Source organism: Drosophila melanogaster, chromosome 2L (genome assembly GCF_000001215.4).
Source record: "Drosophila melanogaster chromosome 2L".
NCBI lineage: Eukaryota > Metazoa > Arthropoda > Insecta > Diptera > Drosophilidae > Drosophila > Drosophila melanogaster.
The window spans coordinates 12,282,376-12,308,738 of NT_033779.5; the positions used below are offsets into that span (position 1 = coordinate 12,282,376).

The 26,363-nt window shown below is 40.1% G+C and overlaps 1 protein-coding gene across 11 annotated transcripts in view, besides 1 other annotated feature; it reads left to right on the forward strand.

The window, feature by feature from the left end:
• Positions 1 to 26,363, forward strand: part of bru1 (bruno 1) — a 138,435-nt gene that overhangs the window by 107,372 nt on the left and 4,700 nt on the right. For 9 of the 11 annotated variants that reach the window (NM_001273478.1, NM_001273477.1, NM_165002.2 and 6 more), the window contains 5 exons: positions 139 to 187; positions 16,193 to 16,374; positions 16,439 to 16,736; positions 16,813 to 17,019; positions 22,071 to 22,220. In NM_001273478.1, coding sequence (NP_001260407.1) covers positions 139 to 187; positions 16,193 to 16,374; positions 16,439 to 16,736; positions 16,813 to 17,019; positions 22,071 to 22,220 — 886 coding nt within the window. Of the gene's footprint in view, positions 1 to 138; positions 188 to 4,847; positions 5,434 to 6,529; positions 6,970 to 16,192; positions 16,375 to 16,438; positions 16,737 to 16,812; positions 17,020 to 17,985; positions 18,022 to 18,234; positions 18,247 to 22,070; positions 22,221 to 26,363 lie in introns of those variants that run through there. The other 2 variants (NM_165003.3, NM_165005.3) reach the window with 2 other exon arrangements.
• Positions 3,598 to 3,628: a mobile genetic element.

A 26,363-nucleotide genomic window follows, 5' to 3' on the forward strand; every position in this document is an offset into this window, starting at 1 on the left:
AAATTTATTTCGGCAGCCATCAAAAATGAATTCATCTACTAATGCCACCAACTGTGTCAAGGACTTTTCCAAAACCAAACCAATTAGTTTTCAATTTAAACTCTCATTAAATTTGCTCTTCGTTTCGTTTTATTTCAGATGTACCATCCCATTCAAATGAAGCCCGCCGATAGCGAGAATCGCAATGGTAAGTTTTTATTAAATTCACAAAAACCAGGCAAAAAAAAAACGGGAAAAACTAGTAGTTGAAATAGAAAGCTATACGCACACAATGCGGTGAATAGATGCGGTGTTTTGTGCATGTGGGTGACTAAAACTATGCGAAGCCGAAATATTTCCACCGCCAACAAATCAACAAAACGCGGTACAAAGTGACCAGCGAGGCGTGAGAAATATGTGTGCGATGTTCAATCGGAAATCAAACACAAATGGGGGCTTATGGATGGAAAAGGCAGCGCTTGGAAGGATACAAGTAGTTTTCCTCCATCATATTTCCCTAAATTAGTGAATTTTTAAAAGAGTTCTTTACTTATACGTATTTTGAATATAATTCTTTACAAATTCAATATATTCTATATATAAGTCTATATGATATATATATCCTAAGAGCCTAAAAACCCGCATCTGAACTACATTCCATGGAAAAACTAAGGTCGCATGAACGGTGAAAAGAGAGAGACGGCCAATGAGTGACAGAGATAGACAGTGAGCGATCAGAATTTTGGTGGCGGTGGAAATTGCGTGCGAAAAACGCGGTCAACCCAAAAGCGGGCAATAGTATTTGACAGTTTTTATTGGCAATGGTCAAGGGGAAAACGATGAAAAGCTCTATGGAAGGGAAAATTGCGAAAAACATGGAAAGGCAGCTAGCTTGGTGTACATATGTATGTGTGTGCGTAAACGAAATTTTTTGTTCGGATTTTTCCATTGAACTTTCATTTCTGCATTCTGCTGCCTCTCCATCCCTTTGTTGCCAAAGTTCGTTGTCAGCTGTCGGTCACTTGGCAGTTAATTAAAAACCATCAATTATGTGAGCCAGCAAAAATTGCCAACGCAGAAACAAAAAAGAGTGTTCAAAAAGCTGACAAAAAAGTTGGTGAACATTTTTTAATTTATGTTAATTTCAGACAGGAAGCTTCAACCCGCTTACACTTTTGGGGCGGCTTCTTTTAATTACACCCATGATATTAATCTGCTTAAGTGACCACAAAAATGTTGCTCCTCACCCACACACACACACAAAGGAAGGGGAAGGGAAAAGGGCCAGAATGCCACGTTTAATTGGGGGACCTTGCGGCGTTTATTGTTAACAAGCTGTAAAAAAAAAAAAACAGAAAATGCAAACTGAGTGCAAAAAAAGTTTCGCTGGCACTGCGAGTCTTCCTGGCAGCCAAACTCTGCTCTCAAAATCCCCCACCATCTGCTTTTTCAGCAATGTGTAATTACGCTTGTACAACATGGCGTATGCTTAATAATTTTCGGCACTCTTTCCTCTGTGTGTGCTTTACTAATTTTTTCCCATGCTTTTTTAGTGGGTTGCTGATGGATAAGTACATTCAATGGCGGTAATGAGGAAAATTATACTTCTTCGTAGCTGCTGTAGATTGGGGTATATATATATATCCTTTTCCATTTTGGCTTATGCTATTTAACAAGTAAATAGACTGCATTCTTGCCATGTGCAACCCGAAAACTTTTGCTAATTTCTCTATAATGTGTAGTGAATTAGACAGCTTGTTTTGAGACCCCTTTTTGGGGCTGAAAACAAAAACCCCCTGTGAGGGCTTTTCAATTTCAGATAAGCCCTTTGGTAGCGACCGCCCGCATTGCGCCTAAAACAAATTCGATGCAAATTCAAGTTGGACGCCATCCAATGTTTGCCGCATTATAGACAGACGACGGCGACTCCCCGGCAAACAGCGAAATTGCAATTCAATTCAATATTCCAAACTAGACAGAGAGAAATGTGGCTTGTTTCGTGATTTGGCACTTTAACCTCGAAAGAAGCAGTAGCAACAAAATGTTTTAAATAAAAACCTCAAACGAAAACAACTGGCAAAAAAGTTTGGCTAGAGCTCACAACGGAAGCGATATAATAGAAAAAGATGGCAGGAATATTTTCGCCCCATGTTTTCTCTTTTTTTTTTCTATGGCTTACCACCAAAGTGTTTGGATGGTGTGTGGGGTCATGTGGGCGGTATTCAGAGCCTAGAAATCGAAAAAAAATGGTATTTCTAGAAAAGACAGTTGTCGTCTCAGCGTAACAACAAACGGAAGGTGGCAATTTAATAAAATGCTTGAGTGAGTCGCCGAGTTTTGTTTCCTGCTTGGCTCACGCTTCTTCTTTCCTCTCTTTCCTGCAATTTTTCCTTTTGGCCAAAAGTTCCTTGCGCCAAAGTGTGTTGCATACTTTTTGGCAGGCGGAAATCGCTAAAGAGGACAACCCTCTGATTGGTTTTCTTTTTGATTTTCGTTCGCCATAGGTATTGTTATTCTTGATTCTTTGACTGCGTTCTATAATAGATTCTAAAATGTCTTTTAACGAGTGCTTTAGTCAAAGGCTTAAGTTATCGTGGGAATCGAAGCAGGCGCTTTTAGAAAAATAACACGGAATATATAAGTGCGCGGTAAAAATACTTTTCTGGGAAGAGCATTATAGGCATAATAGGTTTCTCAAGAACGAACTTAGAATTTTGGAATTTATTCTAACCAAACATCGTTCTGTTTTAAGCCAATTTTTTAAATGCACTTTAAGAATTTAAAACTCGAAGTCGATACGATTTCCCATTTCGCACAAAGCTCTCCCTCGCTCAGATGTAAAAATTCCGGATTAAAGCGAGTCAAACAATCAAATGAAATTATCCCCGACGATTTGTTTACCTTTGATCTTTCATCACAAATTCAATCAACGATTGCAGCTTGCACATAAAATCCTCGAACCCACAAAAAGTGCTTTCCTGAAGAAACCCCCACAGCCATAAATACCGAACAAATGACTTCTCATTTCCACCTAAATTGAAGCAAAGGGAGAAGGAAAAATTGCATTCAAATTTTATGACACTCTGCGACTCCGGAGCTTTTCCTCCTCTGACCCTGGGCCGATAAACCCTCAACGAAAAAGGAGAAAAGCCAGAAGGACATAAATACCTCAAGGAAGTTGAAAAAAGCAGGGGAAACAAAGGGAATATTGTCGAAGGGAAAAAAGTGCATAATAACAGCGATTTGCATTACGTTAAGTAAAAAAAAAAGGATGGCAAACGAGAGACAACAGCAAAATGTGCAAGCAAATCAAATGAGTAAGCAAAAGTGGAAAAGCGGCGAGAAAAAGGGGAAGGTGCGAAAAGCTGCAACGTGGTAATCAGAGCAATTTACATGCAAGCAAACTTCAAACAGGCAACGAGGAAAAGTGGAAAATACAAAAATAAAGAGCAGCGAGTCCAAAGACAATGTCAAGTTTTGAAGGATTATGGGAAAATGGATAAGGGAAAGGCAGCTACTTGGGTGATATTAAATTTTCAAGTCGCTCACATTTTTCACTTGTGTAGGTTGCACTAAGATTTTCTTTCATCTCTGAAATGGATAGATATAGAGGATCCTTATTCTTGATCAGGATCAATAGCAGAGTCGAATGAAGGATTTTAATTCGGTGTAGGTCGAGTATTATGTATTATGTATTGATTGATTAAATAACTTTGCTAAAATACTACATAAAATCTTAAACTGCTATGAAATTGCAAGAGATGTAAACATCTTCACGTTAATTTAGTAAATTTTTCGGATCAACAGCAAAATAAGACGATTGCATTTGCCAACTGCGGGGGAAAAACCAAAGGATGAAATGATGTTGGGCGCTGTTGTTGTCGTGGAAATACGGCGGGGGAACATATGAATTTTTGCCCACTGCATATGAAATCGATATGCAAATGTTGTGTGAGGTTTTCCCCGGCGTCAACAACAGCTACAGCAAAAAAAGAAAAGAAAAAAAAGAAAATAGAAAAAATAAGGAAAAAGACAGCAACGTTGGCGTCTCCTTCTTTCTGCTACGATGATGATGATGATGCACGTATTGTTTGCTTGTAAACATGATAAAAATTCAAATTAGCCATAATATATGGCAAGTCAAGGAGAGAGTACACACACATATGAGTCTTCATTTTGTGGCGCTGAAATGCAAAATGTGCCAAGAAATTACCGCACAAACTTTTACCATGGGTGTACGTACGAAGGAACCTTGAACAAATTACGTATTGTATTTGCATTTCTCGTACTTTGCCCGGTGCAGAAATCAATGAGTCGACTAGAAGGTGAAAGTTTAACTTATGTAGTTGGTATCTATTAGCTAAATTTGCTTTTATAAACAAAATGTTGCTTATTTATATTTTAAATGGCTTACTTAAAAACATTGCATTAAAATGAGTCATCTAACTAGTTTTACAGATATAAGATTGACTTACAGAACACCAAACTTTCTTTTGTGAGCACTTTTTTGCGTTTGTTTGTGCGTCTGAAAGGTTCTCAAAGCCAACTTTTTGTGAGCGACAAAACGCCGGAGCAAAAGGTGTTAATTAACTCATTAGCATCAGGTGCTACAAGTACGCGAATGAGCAAAGAATACACACACACACACACACATTCATCAAAGGCTGAGAAGAGAACAAAAAGTAAACTAAGCTAGACCAACATTAAAAGTCGCTTAAAAGAGCTCAACTCAGAGTCAACCATTTCACAAGTCAGCCAAAGTTGCTAATCAAGTTTTTGCAGTCGAGAACCATCTTTGTATGAGATGAAATTAGATCTAATATGCGATGAGTTTATACGAGTTTTAGGGACTAGATCTCGAGCGCAGGTTAGTTGCATTTCCAACGTCAATCAGTTCGAATCGAGTGGAGAAGACGAATCGGCGAGCAATCAACTTGATTTATTTTCCCCTCCATCGCGTACGTGCTAAAATTCCAATTTTCGCGAGTTTATTTTGCCTTTTTTAATTGAGCCTATTGTTTGGTATTTAAATCCGATGCGCGAATCCCTTTTCATCCGCTTCAGTCAGTCCTGTTTGATTCGCTTTCATTAATGGACGTTGCATGTGTGACGTTGCTTAATTAGTTGCCATCGCCATCGTCTGGTTCTGATGACTTTTCCTTTTGCCTCGGGCCCCCTGATTGATGTCAATTTATTTTTAGTGGATCGAGTTTTGCCAATACGTCGGGCAGGGCAGTCGGGCTAAAAAAAAAATTGAAAAATAAATAGAGTGCGGGCCTTTGCACAAAGGAATTTATTTAAATCACAGCGAAACTTATCGGTGATGGACAGGCTGTGAAAGTGAAGTAACAAAGAACGACGGAAAACAAACCAAAAATATTTACATAAAAACGGGTGTCTCTCCAAAAGCTTACAAATAAATTGGATTTTCACGAAAAATCAAGATTAGTTAAAGTAAGTCCATAATGGTAATTGTACATTTACTTTGTTTAGTAAACATTCTTTACTGACTATAGGATTTAAATTTTAAATCATTAAGATTTGATATTCTACAAATGAAATGTATATTGGTACAAAATCACCCTTTTTGCAAACAGTCCATTAACCTTTTCATGCAATTTGCAAATGTCGCATGCCTGAAATAAATCGCTGCGCATCGGTTCGATTCGAATTGAAATGATCCAAAATAAAATCGAGCAAGCGGATTCATTGTCTTCGAACAATTGGCTAGTATCACTTTGCAAAACTATATTTAGGATCGATTTAAGGAAGGCGTCTATAAAATCGGACGCCGAATTGCCAAACGCTTTAATTGCGATAACGGAGGAGAACTCTCGATGCCAGCAATTGACTGAAAGAAAAGACTGAAATCACACGCTAAAAGTGCGAAATCCTCAAGAGAAACACTCACTAAATAAATTTTTGTTTACTGTTTTATGGCAAATCAAGTCGGAAAAAAATTGAACTAAAACCATTTGTGTATTCATATATCTGATTGTTACACGTTAAACGTATAATAAAAAAAACTATCGATCTAAAAAAGGAATCCAAAATCAAAGTACAACAAATAATACGTTAATTGTGCGTGGCTAAAAAGAAAAGTAAACAGTAAACACCCAAAAAACGAAAAAAAAAAACCGTTGCGTGTTCTACGAAATATTGATAATAAAATTCTTAAAAAATAAATAATCAACGTCTGGGAAGAAGTGTTAACTTGCTGATAATTGAGTTGAATATTCGTGTTTAATATTTATTATATTTGCTTATTGAATTTTCCACTTCACTCGCCTGTTCGAGACTCACGATTTTTGTTCTGTTTTTAACGCTCTTTGCTCTCTCTCTCTCTCTCTTGCTCTTTCTCTCTGTCTGTGTGTGTGTGTGTGTGTGCGTATCTGTGTTCGTGTGCGTGTCGAGTATCTGTGTGTGAGCCTGAGTGCAAGTGTGAAATATTTTCAAGAATTCTCTCTTCTCCGCTCGCCAACGTCGTCGTCGTCATCTCATCATCATCTGACATGATAAATAATTCAACTGCAATCGGTTTCGTAAATAGCCAAAAAGGAGCCAACGGCTGCGGATGCGGATGCGGCGACGAGTGCGGATCCTGTGAGGGAAATATAGCAAAAACAACAGCACCAATATCGGAGCCATCTGAACCAACAGCATCGGAGAATGTTGCCTTCATTGGCGGCGGCAGTGGCAACAGTCAATTATCCTCAGTAATTGAGAATTTATCCCATAACAGCGACGTTGCAGCCGCATTGTCCTTTAACCCAGGAGCGTCGTCATCATCATTATCATTATCACCAGAAGCAGCAGCAGCAGCAGCGGCATCTACCTTAACATTATTTGCTGGAGGAGCAACATCAGCAGCAGCAGCAGCAGCAGGATCCACCTCGACAGCAACGCACCGCTCCACGCATAAATCCTATCCGCCAATAAATTCAGCATATTGGCTGCCACCGTCGCATCCATCACCGTATGCGGTGCCAGGTAGGAGTCGCAGATTCCTCTCAGATTCCACTCGGTGTTCCACCACTTTCCTCCACTTTCCACGACCCCCAATTTTAACGCTGCAGAAAAATTCGAATTTTATCTAGTGATGAAATCGTGATACTATCGTAGATACTAAAGATTGTATTAACACGTAAACTTATTAAAGTTGGCGAAAATGTGAGAGGAATGTTGAGTGGGGCAATTTAATATACTTATATATAAAATAAAAGGAGTTGTATTCTAAGCATACTTATTAGATGCTATCATAATAACTTATACATAAATTCAGTTTCCAGAGTTTGAGGACTCTAAAGATATAATATTTTAACTTTCCTCCTACTCCCAATTTAAGTAGTGCTTGTATACTACATAACTTTCCGACTACTAATTTGAGTAGTGTTTGAATACTTTGTTTATTCACCAATGCCATCTCTGGCCGTCCAGGTCAGTTATCGCTCACTCAGCCATCCGGCTCGACCTGTCGACCTTTCCGCCACCCACTCATCCGCCCAGTGGGCCCACTCTCTTATTGATGGTCTGTTGATGTTGAGTGTTATCTACCTTGTCGCAGGAGTTGCCAGGAATCGTCAGCCGACCAAATTGCCTTACATTCACATTACGATGTACATATATATATATAGCCCTCACCGTTGGTGTGTCTCCTTTGGCTGCCTTTTAAAATTGGGTAATTAAGGCAATTTATTGGACCACGCGCGCGTCTCGTCCTTGTTGTTGTCATTCATCGGTGTGTTGAGATTGAGGCAGGTTTCGGACATCAAATTGCCAAGACATCGTCATTAAGCAAATTGCCCATGACCCAATTGGTCTTTTAATTGTTGCCAAAATAAATTCGGAATGTGAGCGGATTGCAAATGTAACTTTTGTGCAGTTTGGTCATTTTGCTTAACATGGTCATATGTAGTTAGAAAATGGGACATCCTGCTGAATTCTTAAATCTTTGAAGCCAATTGGCTGGATATTTTTTATCAGCAGCCGCCCGCTTAATTTTTCAACCTTTCCGCACACAATTTCCGCTCTTCATTTTATTATCTGTTAATGCCAAACCGCAAGCGAGACAAAAAAAAAAAAAAGAACAACATCTGGTCTGGTAAACATGTTTAAAACCTTACGTTTGGGTCTTTATCACCTGGATGTGTCCGAGCCAGATGGGCCACGCCCCTTTAGCGCCCACGCAGTCATCAGTCGGCCACAAGTTTACACTTGACTTCGACATTATTAACGCTCAGAAACTTTCTCTCTGTATATTTAACAATAATTTCTCCGTGACATACACGTGTTGCCGGGCTGACACTTTTTCCGCTTAATACACTTCACCAAGCCGTCCGTGGCAGAAGGACACAACAATAAAGGACATCTCTCGATATGGGAAAAGTAAAAATTTATATTTTACACTTTACTTTCATGAAGTGTGTGTGGGTAAAATTTCAGTTAAGTGTGTGAAATTTAAAGTGCAGAAAACGTACAGTAATGATTAAATGCTTTAAATATGTTGGGAGAGAGATAGTATAAATATATATATACTCTGTATATGCATAAGTATGCATATCTTAACTCCCAATACCATAGCTTCCACTTTAATTATTCCACAAAATTCGTATAAAATTAAATCACGTCGCTATACTGTACATCAATGTGTTAACCCATCCTTTCAAAGGACTCTTAGCTCTTGACTTGCACACTTGTTACTCCATAAATCAGTGCTGGCCAAATTGCCATGCAAATTTTAACTGCTCTTTAATTTTCTGCTAAATTAAACGTTAAATAAACTGCCGGAGAGAGCCCCCATGTCATCCACCACGTGAACGTGACTGGGTCACAAAGCGGCGGCAGGGTATAGAAGTTTAACAAAAAATATTTTTTTAAAAAGCAATTTTCTCGCACACAAAGAGAGTGAGTAGTGGTAGTAGTAGTAGAACGGCAGAAATTTATAACCTTTAATTGCTTTGACCCAAAAATGTGCAGCAGCCAGTAGGGCACTACGATTCGGGTCCTCGTTCGGTGGGTGGTCCTGTGATCCTGGCCACAAACGCCAAATATAGCCTATGGGCGTTATGTGGGCATGGCCCAGACTACAGGACCCGCATAAAATTATTTTTTTTTTTTTTATTCCGGCACCCTTTTGTTGTTGCAGCCTAATGCATTTTCACATTCAGAGAGCAGCAGCGTGTGCCATTTACCCACATAGATGCTACTTTCTACCCGCAGACGCATCTTGCACTAAGAAAAAGAAATAAGCCACTGTCAACTTTAATAAATGTTTTCTGAATACTTTGTTTAAGAAACAACTAAAGTACTTAATATTGCCTAAATGATGATGATAAGGAATAAGTAAATTTCCACTTAAAATTAGATGTAATTTCCTGCAGCTAAATACTTCTAGTTTTGGGTCAACAACTAAACGACTGTATTTTATTCGAGTGTAAAGTAACTGGTTGGATTTGGCCTGGCCTCCATTTAGAGTCTGATGGCGAAACCATGGCATTCCCTAATCTAAGAGCCAGTCGGGTTTCAGTTTCCATTCCATAGTTGCGCGCAAACACCCTGGCCTGCTCTATTTTGCCGTTTTATGCAAATGAATTGGTTTTCGGGGAAATTCTTTACACTTTGTTTTTTGGCCCAAACGGGATGGCGGAAAAGGCTTTGCTGAAGACGGAGTACTGAAGTCCACTTCTGGGTGGTGCATCTCAGGGGCAGGGTATTTGCACACAAGATGCAAATGCATTTCCAGACTTTCTTTGGCTGCTTGGGCCGACAGTTGTTGGTTGGAGTGACAGTCTGACGCACTGACTGAATGATTGCAGAACCAACCAACTGAGGAAATGACCGACTATCTGACTAACTGACTGACTGACTGTCCAACTGAGTGACGCATGGCAGGATACTAAGCCTTGTTGGTTAATGGGCAAGTGGAATTTGGCTTAGAAATATTGCGTTACACACAATACTTCAAATAACTATGAACTGACATAGTGCTAAAGAATTTGCGAGAAATTCATCCTTTAGATCGGCAATATTAGCTTGAAGCAGCAGTATTATTTTAAATTTTAGAAGATTAGAAAGAATACAAAGGTTTTTGGCCACCAATTCAATTGCTTAGCGCTTATCTAGTTCAACATCGGCAATGTCCTTATTTATTTTAAGGCCCATCCAAAGTATTTGCATATTTTCCATATAATATTGATAAAAATGGATTCGACTGGCCCCCATCATAGGCCCCATGAAAGCGAACCCTTCTTCACATTTTTATGCATATATGTTATTATCATAATCAAACTGGAACTACTTACTTTAACTTTCACTCCCTGTGCTCCTTGTGCACACATCCTTTTTCGAAAAGCATAATAAAAAGGAAGTGTAACCCAAAAAATTGAGGCAGAGCCATAAAATACAATAAAGGAAGTTGAAAGTTCTTCGACACAGAAACCCATTATCACAGTTACACACACTCGCACACACTCATTGTTCAAATCAAAAGTTTTGACCCCATATACACCCCCATAATGGACATCCATTCATATTTTCCCCTTCTACATATAACACATATGCGTGTGTGTGTGTGCGTGCGTCCCTCGTGTCCTTTGCTTGACCCTCAAAATGTGTAAAAATGCAAATAATTTCCAAAGCAATAGCCATCGTCCTCCTCGTCTTCCACTTTCTTGCCTTATTGTTATGCTCTTGATTATGTTGCTGTGTGAGAAAGAAGGATATATGGTTCGATATGTGTGTGCTCGTATATGCTGGCAAAACATGTCCTTTTTATTGCCTCGACATGAAAATTTATGTTTCCCTGGTAGTTCCAGTTCCCTTGGCCTCGGTGTGTTCTCCCTTTTTGCTGTGGCTCATTTTATTGGCCGGCTGATATTTCTGTTGTTGCAATGACATTTTTGTGGCTTTCATGTCATATCGATTTATTAACCTGAACGAACTATTGTCCATCGTTGTTGTTAACGAATTGATAAATGAGCCAAGTTTCTGGAAATCGTTTTCGTCTTCGCCTCCATTTTATTATTGAGGGGTGTTGAAATTTATTTCCTTCGTGTGTCCTGCCCGCCAGCCTCATAATGGAAATTTATACGCTAAAGTTCCATTTTTGGTGCAATTATCTTTGAAATATATGCATAAATCTTGCTAGTCCTTCGCCACTTCAGCGTTGCCGCAACTCCTCCACTTGATATTCAATATTTTCTTGTGCCAAGAAAAACGAAGGGAAAATAGATTAAGCACAAAGCAACACAATTTCAATGCAATTAAAATGTAAATTTCGTTTATGCATTCCCAAAATATATGCAGAAAATAAAAGTTGTATTCGCAAGGAAGAAAAGGAAGAGGGGAAAAGGATTCACAGGAATAAAAGAGACAAAATATATGCAGGGGGGGGGGACCTACCGAACCGATTGTGTCTAAACGTGGAAAAGGACTTAAATAAAGTCCTTTGATCGTTTCGAGGTGGGTGAAAAGCAGTTTATAAAATCAATCCAAGCAATTAATAAAAAACAAGTTGGAGTGCATCGACTATTACATACCCCTCACTTAGCTAAAAAAAATTTGAGATGAAGATATGAACTACATATATTTCTTGCTTATCAAATAAAGGATATTAATATACATGAAAATTAATGTTCTTCATATAAAACGAAAAGGAATTCCGGAACATCCTACTTTTGGCGAACATTTTGCCCTCCGTTGAACTGCCGACTGCTGGCGATTAAAATTTAAATTTTATACATCCAGCAAAGAATTTGCCATAATTTTGTCGGCAGCTCTGCTCCAAATTAAATTTAATAATGCATTGGATTTATGTTGGCATTGGCGGGAGAGAATTTCATTAGGCAGGTGGAAAAGTGAAATATATATGTATATGTGCGCAGAGCTATAAAGCAATAAGAATCCAGAAAAGCATTCTCAGCGTTCCAAAAGTGAAAGTTATGAACCCGTCGTAGTTGAAAAATTGCGGTAATGGCTTAAATTTAATACAATATATACAGAACATTTTCAATACAAAGGTTTTTTAAGCTTAAAATAAATGTGACCTAATTCAAAGCAATGTGACCTTATTAAATTTTGATTCGATTTCGAATTTTTCCCGAAAAATTCCATGTTTCTTGCAAATTCTTACAAATTTACATTTTTGTTTTATATTTCTAAATTGTTTTTCAATTTTCAAGCATGTGGTTTTTCAACCTGTCATTGTGTCCGTGTGTGTGCGTATCTGTGTTCTCTGCATATGTATTTGTGCATTTCGATGCCTGTGTACGACTATTGCCGCAGCGCTTGATTAGATTTTGCCACTCTCACTCTCCCCCCTTCCACTAAGCACCCCCCGCCACACCTTTTTCACAGTGTGCGTATAACCGCAGCCACAACAACAACAACAACAACTTGGAGGGGGGAAAACAACAACGCGCGAGTTCAGCATGGAGAGTTACATTATTTTTGCGAAAATTTGTTAAATATGCCAAACACGCAGCGATGCATGCAAAGTGGCAAAAGCAGCCAGGTGAGGAGTGCTAGAGGGGGTTGGTAGGTGTGCGGTGGTGGTAAGTGGGCAGTTGGGGGGGTGGCAAGTGGGTGGCAGGTGGGTGGCTTCCATCCAAGCCAGGCAAGTCCATCCAGCCGTGGCATTGCGTACGCGTTTGCTCATATTTGTGACATAAATAAGCTAAGCCAAGTGTGCTGGCCAACAAAGGGGGTGAGTGGGGATGAAATGGGGCTTACATGGGTGGTGTTGGAGGGTATGGTTTGAATGAAGGATGCACGGATACCACATACGTTCACACACACACTCACACGCGCACACTCACACACTCTCGGCTGAAATGGCGGCAAATATGACCCGTTTTTTTGAGCGTTGCGCGGCTGCCATTTTTGGATATGCACTTTATAGCGGGTATGATAAACCAAGTAATTTGGTTTGTAACCAAAAGATATGCTCTTATAATTTCGATAATACAAAAGGTTTTCCAAATAACAGTGTATTTGTTTAAAGAATTTGATTAATTAGGATTATTTGATAGCTATTCATTGGCAAATGACTAGTATTGATTTGTTGACTTTGTTATCTTGTACAAAGATTTTCCAGTCAAATTAGTAGGTATTTCTTCAGTCGTTTCCTACCAAATACCGCGCATAACCCACTCATTACATGCAGAATCCAAAGAAATAGTGGGCGCGAATGAAGAGTGGAAGAGGTAGCGTTCAGTGCGTCGATGTCATGGCTCGTTCGCCCAGCATTTGGTTTCGGTTTTGAGTTCGAGGTTCTGGCTTCTGGGTTCTGGGTTCTGGGTTCCCAGACTCTCTGGTTTTGAGTTTGGCTTTGGGTTGGGGTTGGAGGTTCGAGTGGTCGCTCGGTTAAGTTGAGTTGCATGCAGAAATGGCCATCGCAGGAGCAAGGAAAATAAAGTCCTGCCTGAATGTGTGTGTGTGTGTGGATGTAGGTTGCAGAAGTGGCCGCACTTTAGCCGCTTCCCTGAGCGCCACCGCCGCCCCTGCTTTTCTGCTTTATGTTTTCAAATTAAAGTCGAAAGCGTGGCAACACTTAATGTGCGCCACTAGAAGCAGATTAGTTGCATTACCCCGAAGCCGGCTCACTGACTCGTCCATTTTCCAGCCACCCGGCATTAAGCCCCCACCCCCTCCACCATTTTGGCCGGGTTAAGAGGAGTGGAGGGCGGAATAACTGCGACGAGCAGCAGCGAGCCTGGTCGGACATATTAATAATTTAAAACTAAAGCAATTTCGCTGGCAGGACTTAAAGGTAAAGTTTTCACGCCGCCTTGGTGGCGGAATTTAACTTTAAATTGAATGCCTCTTAAGATTTGCGATGGTTTACACCTGGGCACTTTAATAATGGGATAACTGGGCCTAACGCAAAGATAACTCAAAGCACTTTAAATGTATAATCACTTTAATACTGGAACCCATTGAAGAAGATTTCTTTAAGTTCCTTGGTCATTGACACTTGAACATTCCTTTCAAAAGCATTTATTATAATCTAAATTTATACACATTTTCTTATTACGCTTCCTTGTGTTGAGTCCCTCGATGGCAATGGAAAACGCTTACAATTTGCAGCTGATCGAAACTAATGAGGTCACCGCCACGCCAAGTTTGTTTACTTTTTCGGGAAGAGGGACTTGAATTACGAAATTGGATAGTGGGTGTTTTAGATGAGTAGTGTGGGGGTATTGGCATTCCGCCACCGCAAGCATCGAATTCAATGAATTTTAAAATTCCTTTTTCCCACTGGATGCGCTGCTGCTGACTGCGCGCAATTTCTGCTAGGATTATGATAATATAGCTCAAGTGCAGTTAGTCGATGTCGCTGCTACTGCTGCTGCTGCAGTTGCACTTGCAGTTTGCGATAATCATAATAATAATGGTGCAAGTGCTCCGCCGCCGCCCCATCTCCATCATTATAGTGTGTGTGTGTGTGGGTTTTTGCATTTGATAACGCTTGGGGAATATGATGATAATGATGATGATGATGCAGCATCAGCAGCCGGAATGGCAATTGAATTGGGAGCGATAGAGAGACAGAGAGAGAGAGAGAGAGAGAGGCAGTCGGAGGATGACGCTCCATCGAGTGGAAGGATAGAGCCGCATTGCAGCACGATGATGCCTCGAAATGTGGCAAGTGGCAGACCGAAATGGGGGAAAAACCGAGGCATTAGAATACCCACAGCCATTAAGCTGAATTTCAACACTTGCGCTTACTCGCGACTATAAAAGTTGCCATAACAATAATAATACGTTTCGAATAATAATAAGTTTAAATACCCGCCATCAGCATGGCAGCAAAGTCAATGACCAGAATGGCTACTTAAAATCAATTTCCAGCCCATAAGCAGCTTAATTATAATTTTAATTGATTTCCAAAAACAGATTTTCAAGTGGGCGGCTACTGGGCGCTGAACATTTTTGTGCCGGCAAATTGCAGGCCATAAAACATAATTTCCATTGACTAAAAATGTCCCGTTTATTGAAGCGATAATATAATAATTTATAACAATGCAAACGTTATTCGATTTTTCGTATGACGATATCCAAAAATTTTCTGCCAGCACAGTTAAAATCTGCGAAAACTAATTGAGCTCTTTTGAAATGAAGGGGGAAAATAAATATGCAATGGCTAATTTTGTCACTAAATATTCTATGGCGCATAAAAAATAATTTAAAAAAAATTAAATATATAAATAAATGTTTAATGTGAAAAGCAGCTGACAGAGTAAATCCTGCCAATTGAAAGAAGAGGGGCTTCAAACTTTTCATTTATTTCGCTCGAGTCATACAAATTTAATCCGCTTTAGTAATCGCCTGCACTTTAAATGCATTTAAGCCAATTGATTTGCAATTTGGTTTAGTTAAAAGATAGAGAGTCCAACCAACCGAATCGATACGATGCGATGCGATCCGCCCGCACAAACAACCACATCACATGGCATCCCGCTTTTCCCATTTGGAAAAACATTCTCAGCCAATTGCACAATTGATAACAATTAATTTGTGCAGTGCGCATTTTGCGTGTTTGTGCAAATAAATTAGTTGCACATTGGCCACCACTTCGGTCGCCTCGCCGCCAAACTTGCAGCCCTTTTCCATGGAAAGTGCAAATATTTGGCGAAATGTTAAATGCCTGCCAATTAGTTATCGAGTCCAGAGCCAGCCGCCCAGTTCAGCAGTGTTTTAATTTATGTAAAATTAATTGAGCATTGCCAAATACTGGAATTAACTAAGCCTGGCTGAGCACACGCAGACTCTCTCTCTCTCTACAAAAGGCGACCACCCCCTCCTATTGGCTCCATTCCGAACCAGTCTACTACAATCCAGTTTAGACCTGGCCCTAACCCACTTGAATGTGGTACTTTTCAATGCCAAAACACAGAGCTACCAGCCAAGGCAATCTCAACTATAGCTATATAGGGTTACACTCGACAATGTGGTTGAGCTGGGGCTTCCGCCCAGTTTTTCACGCAGCGATTAACTTACCAAGGCCAAGGTCTTAGGTTCGGCTTAGATTAATTTAATATAAATCTTACATTTTATAGATGAAAGTAACTAAGAAGTTCTTGGTTTTGAAAGTAAATCAAAAAACATGGTGTGTGCATATTGATAAATGATGTTGCTTTACTATGTTCATATTTTTTCCCCCAAATACATAAATATTCTTCGATAGTTACTGATGGCAATCATTTACTTTCAGAACGCAAACTCTTTGTGGGTATGCTAAACAAGAAGCTGAACGAGAACGACGTTCGCAAGCTATTTGAAGTCCACGGAGCCATCGAGGAGTGCACCGTCCTTCGGGACCAAAACGGACAGAGCAAGGGTTGTGCCTTCGTCACATTCGCCACCAAGCACGCTGCCATTTCGGCCATTAAAGTGGTGAGTAGCGAATACTCGTATCTTGTAGATAAATGTGTGTAATATTTCCCAATCGCCTTCTTAGACCCTGAGCCAGAACAAGATCATGGAGGGCTGCACATCGCCGCTGGTCGTCAAGTTCGCCGATACGCAAAAAGAGAAGGAGCAGAAGAAGATTCAGCAAATTCAGGCCAATCTCTGGAACCTGGCCAGCAACATCAACATACCTCTGGGCCAAACGGCCACCAGCGTGACCACGCCCATCCTGCCCAATCCGCCGCAGCAGCCTTCGCCGGTTCTCGGCGCAGATGCCATTACCCCGGCCTCCATTCAACTGCTGCAGCAGCTGCAGGCGGTGGGACTGCAGCACCAGTTGTTGCAAGGTAAGAAATAGCTAGAACTTAGCCATTTTCATTCAATCTGATGTCTAATGGATTTTAATTCATTGTTCGCTTGCAGCCCTCACAGGACTGGGAGCCCAGCAGAGCAGCTCGGCGACGGACACCAGCGCTGTGGCGGCCGCAGGACTTTTGACCCCGATGACCGTCCAGAATCTAGCGGCCATTGCGGCCATGACGCAGCCGAGTCTCTCGAATGCCGCCGCGGCAGCCGCCGCTGCCACATCGCCTGGAAGCGCCCAACTGACCAACACGGCTGCGCTGCTCTGTGAGTTACTCCTTCACATCCTTAAACAGCTATTTAAGCAGCCGAGATAGTTAGGGGCAGAAGCACTTGAAGCGCCTCCATGGTTAACAATTCATCAGGGCTTACCGCATCCCATAATCTCCCGGCCTTATCTGGGCCATTAGTTGCCTCGGCGGCTAATTATCTAATTTTTTTCTCATTTCCGTATTGAAGTTTTCCTTGTGCGTCACAGGGTTTTTCCACTTCCACTTCTCTATTTTCTTGTTAGCCTGTTGCTGGTTTTTCTTTCCGCCACACTTTCTCTTTTCCGCAACGCTACTTAGTGTTTCTTTTATCGATTTCTAATTGTCTCGACGGCACTCAAATATTCTCGTTGTTATCCTGGTTATTGCCTTTAATGAGTTTTATTGGATTATAATAAGTTATTTTCGGATAAATGTATATTTGAACAATTGTGAGACGTGTAATCGAGAGAGATTACAAACGCATAATTTGTTTGTTATAAGTGGGTAATATATATAGCCGAAATAAGTCGATCGATAAACTCATCAATATTCATTTGGTCTCCTAATTTAATTCATCATTTCATCATTAATGAGGTGAACTTTCTACTCGAAAACCCCTCAACGAAATTGCTTTTCTATTTTTGGTTTCTTTGCCAACAAATGTGTCATCATGTGACATTCAAAGTGCCCAATTAGCCTAATTTACTAAGGGAACTACTCATCCTTCTTCATTCTGTTTATCCAAGGAAATCCAATTACAATCAGGGCTTCACTGTCAAGCTTCACTGCCGATGAAATCGACTTAAAATAGCCAAAAAGGAATTTTTCTTTTCGTAAAGGGCTAGACTGACGTCTTCGCCATGTCCATCCTAATTAGCTTAGAGGATTTTTCGTTTTTTCTTGCTAACAAAAAATGTATTCTCTTTGATCTACTTGTACATTGCTTATTCCCTTCATACAAATAAATATGGATTTAATGCAGGCCTTTTGGGTAAAAAGGCTGCAGCTAAAAAATCAGGTGAGAATTCTCTTGAAGTTATCAATAGTTTCAAAGCTTTCACACTTTTTATTTTGATAATTTATGTTGTTTGAATTGTCAACAAAATGTAATTCTATCAAAATCCGCTTACAATTCATACAATTGTTTGGAATTTTGTTCTGACAAAAATGTATTTCCTTTTCTCTTCTTTAACATTTGCTAATCGCTTAAATAATTGTTGATAAAACGCAGCTAAAAAGACAGGTGAGAGTTATATAAAAAATATTTGCACAGTTTATTAGTGTTGTTTAATTTTGTATCAATTGCATTTTAAAAAGAACCTATAAGTTTATTAAAACAAACTCTTTTTAATCTCTTAAAAAGTGCAAAGTTTTTACCGATTTTCTTAAATTTCTTCTCACTTGCCGAGTGATGTGGCTTTCGTTTTCATTACGTCATAAAAAATGTGTGTGTTATTAAGTTTGATAGTTAAAGTCAACGAACCATTCGACGTAACATTCACGTGCACCGTAACGCGCTTGCTTAACGTCGCCTGCTTTACGTCACCAGTCCGTTGAGACTTGATGGTCGTATCTGCGGATGGTGGAAGGGGGGGGGGGGGCGGTGGTAGGAGCCGAGAAGCGGACTTTATCTGGAAAACAGGAGACCCTACAACGTACAAAATTACAAGTTACACTCTCTTGCGAAATTAACAACACGGAACTTATTGCAGCGAAAGCCTCTGGTGAGAGTGGGGAGGGGATTGAAGTTAAGGGAGTTAAGGAGTGGTGGGGGGGGATAGAGGGGCATAAAGGACGAACCAGGCAGTTGCTGCTGCACTGCACTCCTTCTTGGCCTCATTGACTTTTCCGCTTTGGGGGAATTGCAATGTTTTCTGCTCACTTCACGGTTTTCATTTCTCACTTCTCAACTTCCGAATTTCAGTTGCAACTGGATGTACACAAAAACCGCAATAGGGAATTAAAATATAAAGGTCAACAAAAAAGATTTTCTGGGCAATAAAAGATTAATTTAAACAACAAATTCTAGGAATATGAGATGAGAAATCGTAACCTGTCTTCTTTACTTTAATACTCACATAAGAACCCAAAAGAAAATTCCACTTAATTTTGGCAACGAAGGAAACCAAATGAAAGACAAACAAAAAATTGTCCAACAAAATTAAACGTTAAGTTTTCGAAGCAGAGAAGCAAAGGAAATGTCATTGCCTATCTGTGGGCATCGTTGACCGCATTTTCCGCCATTTCCACACTTACTTCTTAAATATTTTCTTAGCAAGTTCATTCCGAGAGGATCTTAGTTGGCAAGTAGTAGGCGAAGAAAAACCATGGCCAAATACGAAGAAAAATCTGCGGCTGACTTAACCAGAAAAATGCCAAAAATTAAGCGGATTTCCAGTGACTCCGCTCTCCTCACCGCCACCACTCGACTTTCGGCCATCTTTGCTCAGAGCTTATCTTGTGGGGATTTTCGTGAGTTTTGGCCCTTGTGCACTTGTGCGTGCTCATCGTGTGCCACTTGAACGATTTCCGGGCACTTCATTTAATGAAATATTAAAAATTCTTTGCCCCGGGAGCGAGCGGATGGAGTCCGACGATTCGGACTCGAAGGAGATGTCCTCCGTCTGTTACATCCTTTCACTTCGAATGAAAAAGAAATTCAGCTCAAAGTGCAGCTGACAGCGAGGACAGCAAGCAGGGATGCGCCTATCTGTGAATCCTGCCTTCTTTTTTTTTGATACCCTGTTATTTAAGGTACATTATACCTTATAAACTTTGGCTGGTCTGCCTATGTATAAAATTATATTTGGATCAATCCCTTATGTGTATGCATTTTCCACATGTTTTAAGGGGCTTCCATTTAATACAGCAGATCCTTTTAGTCGAGACCAGCTCATATAGAGAAACCAAACTTATCGGCAACTATCGGTAACTAAACTACAAAATCGCTTTCCAAGTTGCCACGAGTAACAAACTTTCTGTTGCGTACAGCTTCTGCTTGCCACAAATAAAAAGGACAAACAAATTGAGCTCTCGGCTTTGTTTGTTGATGTAACACCACCACCGCATATGGGTTATCAAAAATTTAGTGTTTTGAGATACGGAAAATATCGCTAAATAGAACAATAAGAATTTAAAGTACTAATGGCCATTGATTTGAAATTGAGATAATTTATAATTACCTAATTTCGCCCTTTTGTGTGGTATGAATTTTGAAGAGCTGAGAGAAATTTAGAAAATCAGCAAAAGCGCCTTTTTGCATTTTTCTCCACTCGACCTTTGCTTGATTTTTTCCACAAGCACCGCTGCTCACTAAAGCTCAAGAGCATCCAATTCAAAAAGTTTTTCGGAGCTCACTCCTTTGACCTCTCTGCCGAGTTGAGTAACTACAAAAAAAAAGAAAAAAAAAAAGAGGAAAAGCCAAGCCAACAGCAACAACCGAAAATCTTAATCAAAGTTTGGTTCAAGTGCAGTAAACTATGTAGTTTATACTACCAACCTCTCTGGCCCTTCAAACTGATTTAGGGTTTCAACACGTCCTCAGCTCCACTGCCTTCGTGGTCTTTTCTTTTTTTGCGAAGTCCCGCTCTCCATTACGTTTGTTTATGCACAATTTTTTTGCACTTTTTTTGCACTTGAAAATCAACAGGAACTATAACAATAACAGTGCGAACAAAAAGTCTTGTGCCTGCAAGTGGCAAATAAGATGAAGAAGAAGGAACTGGAAATTGTACAATTTCGTACTTGAAGTCGGCGAACAAATTTCCAACTGCGAACTAAAAACTTACTTGCAAATACAAAACAGACAACATCCGGTGCTGAAAATAGTTTTAGGCAATGTTTTCGACTTCTTATTCCATCCACTCGGCTGTTTCTTCAATTTGTTTTTGTTTTTGTTTTTTTTTTTGTTGGCATTGTTTGTTGTTTCTAGCCAAACAGACCGGACCACTCATGTGGATTATTATTGGCCAACTTAGTTAGCCAGATCCTTGATGAGCATTGTGCAGTATGTCCAGCATATATGTATGTACATATATTTATACCACTCTTCACTGACTGGCTGACTTTTCGTGCCTTTTTCTTTGTGAAAAGTTTGAACAACAATTAAAACAATTTCCGGTTCAAATGTGTGCAAAACTTTTTGCCTAATCGCTATGGCAAATTGTCTGTCTTGTATTTAAATCAGTAAAGTTTTCAGCTTGATTGATTTAAAATGAAATATACAAAAATTTTCGCAATAAATAGTGCAATATTCATTAGTTGCATTTTTTGTAATATATTTGTTCTAGGATATTGAATGCATTGCTAGCGTTTTTCAAATACACTAAGTTGGCAAAATTCATTAATAACGGAGATGATCACGGGCGGTGACCCCAAAGGGGGTGTTAAAAAAGGTCAGGGGGGGGGGTGGTGGTCATGGCCGGATTGCAAACCACAAAATTGCATTGCATGACGGCCAATGGCGAAACACGCAAAACAACTAAATAACAAACAACAGGCGTCAAATTACACAAAACCCGAAACCAGAACACAACCAACATTACTCAGAGACAAATTAATTTCAGATTGGCCATTGCGGATGTCATCCGGCTGAGTGTGTGTGTTGTGTGTGTTGTGTGTAGGTTTTGTATGTGTGCTTTGTAAAATAATCAAATGTCACCCGGCGTGGCAGGGCACAAAATTCGATGATTAATTACGTCTGACGAAACGAAACAAACTAAATAATAATTATACAGTGAAATTGGATATGAAACATGACAGCAAACTGATTCTGCCAAATGACAGAGGTGGCCAAATTCAATTTTAGAAATATACTACAGCAGCCAAAAGGTCCTTTTAGAATTGTAACCAGTTTAAGACAGATTTTAGTTTTAATAAAATGAATGATTGAAATATGTTCTATTCATTTCATTCATTTCTTTAATTTATTTTAGCAAGCTTTAGTTTGTTCACACTGTTCAAAACACACTTTTGATTTCGTTATGTAATTTACGCTAGAAATTTTTGCAAATTTGCTCTTTCCCAATGCTAACCAACTAAATTTGAATTCCCTCTCTCATTATATAGGGTCCGATCCGAATCCAATGGCATCGGCATATATGTCAACAGCCGCCGGTCTGCCGCAATTCGGGAGCGCCAGTGCATTGTCCACTTCGCCGCTGGCCAGCGTTGCCCTCAGCGCCGCAGCCGCCGCCGCAGCGGGAAAGCAGATTGAAGGTGAGTGCCACATGAAAACAAACACTGAGAGAAATATATTTAATCAAATATTTATCAAAAGGATAACCGTTTAATAATAAATACGTATTCATATACTAGTTTTCATTTAATACCTTGAAATATGTAATCAAGATACCTTCTTAAATGTAATGAGGAATTATGTGTGCGTTTGGGCTCAATTTAATTTCCGGTATACATTTGTAATTTCGTTGGTAATTAGAGTGTTTTTTGGATGGCTGGGAAAAAGGTGGCGACTGGCACGCACACGCTAGAAATAGAAATGTCTAACAGCCTGACATTTTGATAAATGTAGTAAAATGGCCGAATGAATGCCGCTGCGGTTGCCACTCTAATACCAAATCGTTTGCACTTTATCTTGCGCGCAGTTCGTTTTTTACACTTTAAATACTCTAACCAGATAGTGTGCGGCATGAACGACTAAAGTAAACCATCAAATAACTTTATGATGAGCCAAAAGTATCTATTACCTTTAACAGCTCACACAACTGATTTTGTGCAGTAGTAAAGATACAAATGTTTCTAGCCAAATGCAAAATAGGGTATAAACCATGCCCATTCTCGTATTTCCAATTGTATTTGTTGCTGCTGATGCAACATCACATGCATTAAACCCGCTCATTGCTGTCAGCGTCACTCGCTCGTGATGCGGTTATTTTAGCATCCTTTTTGCATCCTTTTTTTTTTTTGCTTCTTTGCTGTTCGTTGCCCCCGCATTATGTCCACCCATTTCCTGCCCGACCGATCCCGCTGCCTTCATTCCGAATCCCACTTGTCATGGACATTTTGTGGATGTTCTGTCTAATCTACTTAGTTTTAGTTGTGCCATTGTTTCCATTGCTTTTGCTACGCTTGGAGGCGAAGAGCCTTATTTTTCATATGAAAAGTCATCTATCAAATGCTATGCAGTTGAATAAAATGTGCAATTCGGGATGAGATTGGATCCGAATGTTAGTTGGGCCTTTTTCATGGCCGCCGACGAGGAGCGGATTTTCTTGCTTGAGCTGCCACAAATCAAAATCCCCAACATCTTAACCATCTCACAAGCAAGCACTTCAATCTCCTTGCCACGCCTACTCGGATGTACGGATGCACGACGCCCCCTTAATCCGCAATCGAATGTCTTCTGCTGACACAAATCCTTCAATGCCATAAGCCAATGCCTGGGAGAGATGTAGCAAAAATCAATAAGATCAATCATCTTGTATGCTCCTCTTTTGCTCCTCTTGCTCCCCTTTTGCTCCCCATCATCCCATCTCGCACTTGCTAAGTTGAATTTATGAGGAGCGTTTTGGTGGGGCTTAAATTTTTATCAGCTCCCGACACAGTGTAAATATTACACACACTTGACACACAATTCCATTAGTCAGACGTCGCTGTCGATATCGGGAAATATATGTGCGCATATATGGCAACTGAGCATTTCCCTTTTTCCCACCCACCGTGTGTGTGTAAGGGAGTGTGTGTGTGTGTGTGTACTTTGGCACACATAACATTAAAGTTGCAGCAGGGAGATATTCGAAATGTTGGCCAAAATGCAACGGAAAATGTTTTGGCATTGCACTTTTTGCTATATTTCCGGTTACATAAGCAAACATCATTTGAGTGCATGGGTGTGACTGGAAGCTCCGTGTGATGAACGTGCAGTGAAACAAATTCGGAAGCAATAATAATAAATTTATTAACTAAACGTATTAGTTTGAAAATATTTTATTTAAAAAAATGAACGTAAAAAGAGCTGTCACTACTTTTTTTTTTTAGCTGTATTTCACTAAATTTGTCGGCTATTTCAATTCATCTATTTTATCTATTGTTAGATTTCTGATATTTTTCCCTCTGCACGTTACACCATATAGTGAGATATATTTTTGCAGTCGAGTGACTCGCTCGCTCTTCGTCGCCCCAACTTCATCTTCGTATCCTGTGACTCTTCACTTTTGCTTGTCTCGTCCTTTTGTGCGACTCCTTGTTTGCTCTGCTGACTCATGACGTCGCCGAAAATTCCCTCCTGACCAACTGCAACAACAACTGTCTGTAGGATTGTGAAAGGGGGGTGGGAGGAGGGGGGAGGAGTAACAAGTCCTGGAACAGCGAGGATTGTGCGGTCCTGTCTGTGGAAGCACAACAAATTGCTGCTGCTAGCCGAAATGCGAAATGTGAGCTGCCATGTTTCGCCTCGCTTGGTTGGACTGTGAAAAACTATCATAGATGACTTGGACCTGCTTAAATGGAAGTCGATGTAATGGACGGAAAGGCGGGGACTAAGCTCCATATAATTATTGGGTGGTATAAGGGAGATTATAGACGGAAAGTGGTTAATGGGTAATTGACTCTGATTTGGCAGTATTTAAAACGGGAGCTTGCGACTTTAGCATGCTATAAATGTGGATAAAAATGTCAAATAGGTTTAGAATTTTAGAAGAATTCGAAATTTGATAGCAGGCCAATTAGAACTTTACTGCATATACATTTCCCATTTATTTTTATTCTGACAACTTTACAAATACAATATTTCAATTGTTAAAATACGAAAATGATCGATCTGGGCGGTGCGGTAAAATGTGTTTGAGCAAACTATAAAAATGTCGGATTTGTGCAATCCATGTGGCACAAAAAGGCAGGAAAAACTGCAGCAACAATGTCTAGGGCAGATAAATTCCCAACATGCGCATTTTATCAAATGACGACAGCTCCACTATACAAAGAGGAAGAGGAGGTGGAGGATGGGGGCGTGGCTTCCAAAGCGGTGGATAAGGATGGTCTCTGGAGCAGGAAACAACTTATAAGCATGTAGACAGGGCCAGACGACAGGCACAAAATTAAGCAGGAAACACAGGCAGAAGCAGCAGAATGAAATAAATAAATATGAAAATATGAGAAATATGTTGTAAAAAAAAGAATATATATATATAAAAAAATCATAAGCGGCACACTGGGCTGCCCTTTAAGGCGGCTAAGGCACCAAGTGGAGAAGAAGGAGAACTCTGGCCGAGAAGGGGACAAATATGACAGTGACAGACGATGGGAATTCTCCGCCTCCGACTTCTTCGCTTGGGTGACCCTAAGGCGGCAGCGGTCGCCTCTTCTTCCGGCTGCATCCGGATCCGGATTAAAGTCATGTGCATAAGCCGGAAGTGGGAATATAAAATAACCAAATGTTGTACGTGCGCAAAAAGTGGGCGGTTGGGCGACCCAGGGAGCAAAGGACATCGCAGATTTGCGACTTTTGCGCTGGCAGGTCGGCGCAAAAGTTATAAAGAGTTTGTGCCGGCAAGTGAGTAGTTACGGTAACGAGAAAACAACGCATTTACATTAAAACACTAACAAGCGTAGTTACAAAGATAAACATGTTAATATTAGACCACAGCTCATCATGAATAGTGTAGCAAAGTAAAAAAGTTGTTATATTCAGTTTACATCAACCTATAATTATAGCTATAGTATATAAGTAGAGTAAAGTATTTTTAGCTAACGCAATTTCTCGCAGTGCAGCTTTATGCACAATTCGCATTAAAATCAATAAAGATACTTAGATATATGTGCAGGCAGATTTGGAACTGTAGCTTATGTGCCATAGATTCCATTTGGCTTCCTTCCGCCTCGTTCGTGCCCTTGAGAGGAATAGGAAAATAAAGAAAGACTTTCCCCAGCTCACTGCTCGCTGAGCGCGACAGCCAGGAAAATCGCAAAAAATTCTGCTGCAAACTGCGAAAGAGGGAGAGGGAATGGGAATGGGAATGTGCATCTGCAACTAACATCTCCCTTCAACTCCTTCAACTCCCGTCCAGAATGCGAGTGCATCAATGGCGAAAAGGGCAGGCGACATTGCCGAGGCGGATGGCGCATCTTTGCTCGGCGGAAGAGGAAAATGCAATATAGGAAATCGTTTTTCGCACACTGAAAAATTCCAACCAAAAAAAAAAAAAAATGGGGAAAAAGCTTGTGATTTAAGAAAAAACAAAACAGGAAGTTTATTTGTATGTGGGGGAGGGTGGGAATCCTTTGCGGATTCCAAGAAGTTACACATTTCTGGTTACCAAAATGAGTGGAAAACATTTTGCAGTTGACAGCTAACTGAATTTATAGAAAGTTGAGTCGAACCACCGCAGACTGCACATGGATTTA